This window comes from Ailuropoda melanoleuca, chromosome 2 (assembly GCF_002007445.2).
Source record: "Ailuropoda melanoleuca isolate Jingjing chromosome 2, ASM200744v2, whole genome shotgun sequence".
Taxonomy (NCBI): Eukaryota; Metazoa; Chordata; class Mammalia; order Carnivora; family Ursidae; genus Ailuropoda; species Ailuropoda melanoleuca.
Genome location: NC_048219.1, coordinates 41,405,989 through 41,409,407, shown reverse-complemented (window position 1 = coordinate 41,409,407; position 3,419 = coordinate 41,405,989). Strand labels below are relative to the sequence as shown.

Genomic DNA, 3,419 nt, shown 5'->3' with positions numbered 1-3,419 from the left:
TTTTTTTTTTTTTTTTTTTTTTTTTTTTTTTTTTTTTTTTTTTTTTTTTTTTTTTTTTTTTTTTTTTTTTTTTTTTTGAGAGCCAGGGCAAGGTTTTGGAAGCCTATGGAATGGTGGATAATGTGGTAATGAACAGTGGTCTGATTTGGCTGGAGCACAGGGTTCCTCTAGGGGTGCAGGGGGGGAAGTTAGCTGGGTATATGCCCAATAACTGAGGCTGGGATCAGGTCAAAGGAAGCTGAAGACTTTATTCTGCATCTCTGTGCTTTGACTTAAGCATCTTTGGGTCCCTTTAAAAAATTCTCCTCCTCTTTCCTAAAGAGAGTTCTGGCAGTTGCGGGTGAGGCCCATTTCCTAAAGTCAACGCGTAAGTTAAAGGTCTCAAAGCTGTCCGTGGGTGATTTAAATCTCGCACCAGAAAAGGAAACGTGTGAGAGGCGGGGTAGGGGGAACCCACTTAACAACAACATCCACCCCCAAATGACACCAGTCCCGGGCGGGACAGACTGCCAGCGAGACCCGGGAGCGAGACGCCAGCACCCACCGGAGCTCGAAGCCCCGCACAGGCGGGCAAGGGGGAGAGGAAGAGAGGGAGGGAGGGAGGAAGCGCGAGAGGGAGGGAGGGAGGAAGAAAGGGAGGGAGGGAGGGAGGCGACGTCATGTGATCCGCTTCCCTGCTCCTTTAAGCGTCCACAGGCGGCGGAGCGGCCACAATCACAGCTCCGGGCATTGGGGGAGCCCGAGCCGGCTGCGCCGGGGGAATCCGTGCGGGCGCCTTGCGTCCTGGTCCCATCCTCGCCGCGCTCTCACACCCCTGAAGTTTTGCAGCGCCCGGAAAGGAGGCAAGGGAGGAGGGAGCGTGAGAGGAGAGAGGGCAAAAAGCACACCCTAAAACATTTATTTCAAGGAGGAAAGAAGAAGGGGGGCGCAAAAATGGCTGGGGCAATTATAGAAAACATGAGCACCAAGAAGCTCTGCGTTGTCGGTGGGATTCTGCTCGTGTTCCAAATCATCGCTTTTCTGGTGGGAGGCTTGATTGGTAAGTGCGAGAGCTGCAAACTTTTCCCCCTTTCTGTCTTTTCGGGCCCCTTCCCTCTTTGCCTCTCGGGCTACTTGTTACAGTATCACTGCCTTGCTTCTATGATCTAATTAGTCCGGCTATTGTGCTTAAGAAAGCAGAGCTCCATGGGGCTCCGTGGGGCACAATCCAGTCTAGTGGCTAAGAGAAAAGGAGGGGAAAAAGTTTTGGCCTAGTTTCAGTATCCACTTGAAAGGAAGGAGGGGGGTGGCGGGGGTGGGAATCTTAAGCATGGCGACGGATCGCGCGAGGAAGCGCTGGGTTACAAAGTTGATTGCTGCTCCCCCCGCTTTTTCCCGCGTTCCCCCCTTTTCCTCTCCGTTCCCTCCCAATCAGCTCCCGGAGGGCAACGTAATCGACTTTATTGGGAACAACAGAAGAGTCAGGGAACTGCGCCCGGCGCTAACCCGGGAGCCCTGCTTACGGGGCTGTGATCCTTGCCTGTGTAAACGCCTTTGGTCGTCTCGGGTAGGGGGTGAGAGTTTGCGTTTTGGGTCCCGACCGTCGCGCTGACTGCTTCCTTGCCGCACCCCCCACCCCCAACTCCCGCCGCGGCAGCGGAAGGGTCTGAGAGGTGGGCCCGGAGGCGGGATGCGGTAGGGTGCGGTGGGAGAAAGTCCTTGGCTGGCGCTGCGGGAAGTTGGAGAGGTAGGAGGGGAAAAGCGTATCCGAAAGGTGTTGCTCTTGGCCTCCTGCCCTCTCGCGAATCTCCCCTCCCCCACTTCTAAGAGCCCCGAGAGCCGGTGATTCTGAAGCCCCCCCGCCACCCCGATCCTCTCCCGGCGCTCAGCAGTGCGCCTCCCGCCCCCGCCGCGGCTCCCCGCAGGTGACAGCTCTCCGGCCCCCGGCGACGGCGCCTCCCCTGGCGAGCACCTCCGGGACCTCCGGGAGCCAAACAGGCTTCCGGGTGAAGAAGATGGTCTCACGATCTTCCACTCGTAAAAACTCCCTCTTGCTCTCTCTCCATCTCCATCCATCCTCTAGCCTGGACGCACACTCGCGTCCCCTTACCCCTCGAGATTTAGGACATCCCGGCACAAACTTCAGCGCCAACTTTGCAACGGGTGCGGAAGGGTGGTTTTGGCTTTCTTCGCGGATTTGTGAAACTTTGCGGAGTGGAGAGTCCACGGAGGGGCTTTCTCTGCCTCTTCCTTTGCGAGAGTCCGCGCAGCGCGGATGTGAGAGCTGCACGGGCTTGGGCACCTCGAGCCGTGTGTGTGGCGTTTTGTCTCCAGACTTGGATTTGATGGGAACAAATTAAAGGGAGTCTGGTTCTGTAAATCACTGTAACATCCAAGCTAATTGTTTTAAACAAAGGAGAGTGGGTGAAGCTTCACCGAGGCAGAAATTTCTGGAGGAGATCATGCCTTTCTCTCTGTGTATGTATCCACAAAGCAGAAAGGGGTTCAGAGTTTTCCAAGCTCATATTCTCAATTTGGGCCAAACAGCTTAATCTTTTATACCTGGAGCCCTCACCCCTCAAATACACACACACAACGGGGTTTGGTTTTCCTGTTAGGAGCTCCTGTTTGGCTACGTGCAATCTCCATGTTTCCCTGTATTGGATTTTTCTAGGCTCCTAATACATTCTCTGCTGGGAGCTGAAGGCAGCCTTCCCTGTGCCCTCACAGTGATTATGCAGCGGTTACAATTACACCTCTTGTCTCCCTTGATGAGCAGTTGCAGTTAGATGCCATTGGATCTTGTGTGATTTCAGTGGCAGACCATAATTAAAATTTCTTGCACCTTGTGCTTTCAGAATTAAATTGGCCTATTATCCCTGTCTGACCTTCATCCTCTTTGAGGTTTTTGCACAAGCAGCGAACCATTACACATAGTTCCCTGGTGTTTGTTGGTGTGTGTTTCTTTTTCTTTTCCTAAGAAGCTGATCTCCTAGCCTTGAAGAGCCCATTATCCACTGTTGAAGGTTTCTTAGGGCACTTCTTGAACTAGGATAATTTCTAGCATCTTAGTACTGTGGAGAAAGGTGCAAGAGCACTGGTGAGTAGCCGCTGGACATTAGAGTTGCTGTAGGATTAGAACAGTTGTATGTTCAAATAGGAACCTGTCTGGAGGAAATGGTGCCAAGGTTTGTTTTTCCCAGAGAGTTTGGTTGGTGACCGTACTTGATAACTGTCTAAAAAGTTAGTGATAGGTCCTGTAACTAGATTCCTCTCAAAAGATAAACTGCTTTAGTTCCAGCTTTTCTCGGAAAAGAAAAACATCTATGTGTAACACTTCTTTTTTTTTTTTTTTTTAGATTTTATTTATTTATTTGACAGAGACAGAGACAGCCAGCGAGAGAGGGAACACAAGCAGGGGGAGTGGGAGAGGAAGAAGC

General features: G+C 52.1%; 1 protein-coding gene across 1 annotated transcript in view; it reads left to right on the top strand.

Annotated features, from left to right (window-relative positions):
- The first annotated feature begins 669 nt into the window (after positions 1-669).
- Positions 670-3,419, top strand: part of WLS (Wnt ligand secretion mediator) — a 100,723-nt gene continuing 97,973 nt past the window's right edge. Inside the window, exon 1 of the mRNA XM_034653672.1 lies at positions 670-1,039. Within this exon, the coding sequence (XP_034509563.1) occupies positions 934-1,039 (106 nt within the window). The 5' untranslated portion in view covers positions 670-933. The remainder of the gene's footprint in view (positions 1,040-3,419) is intronic.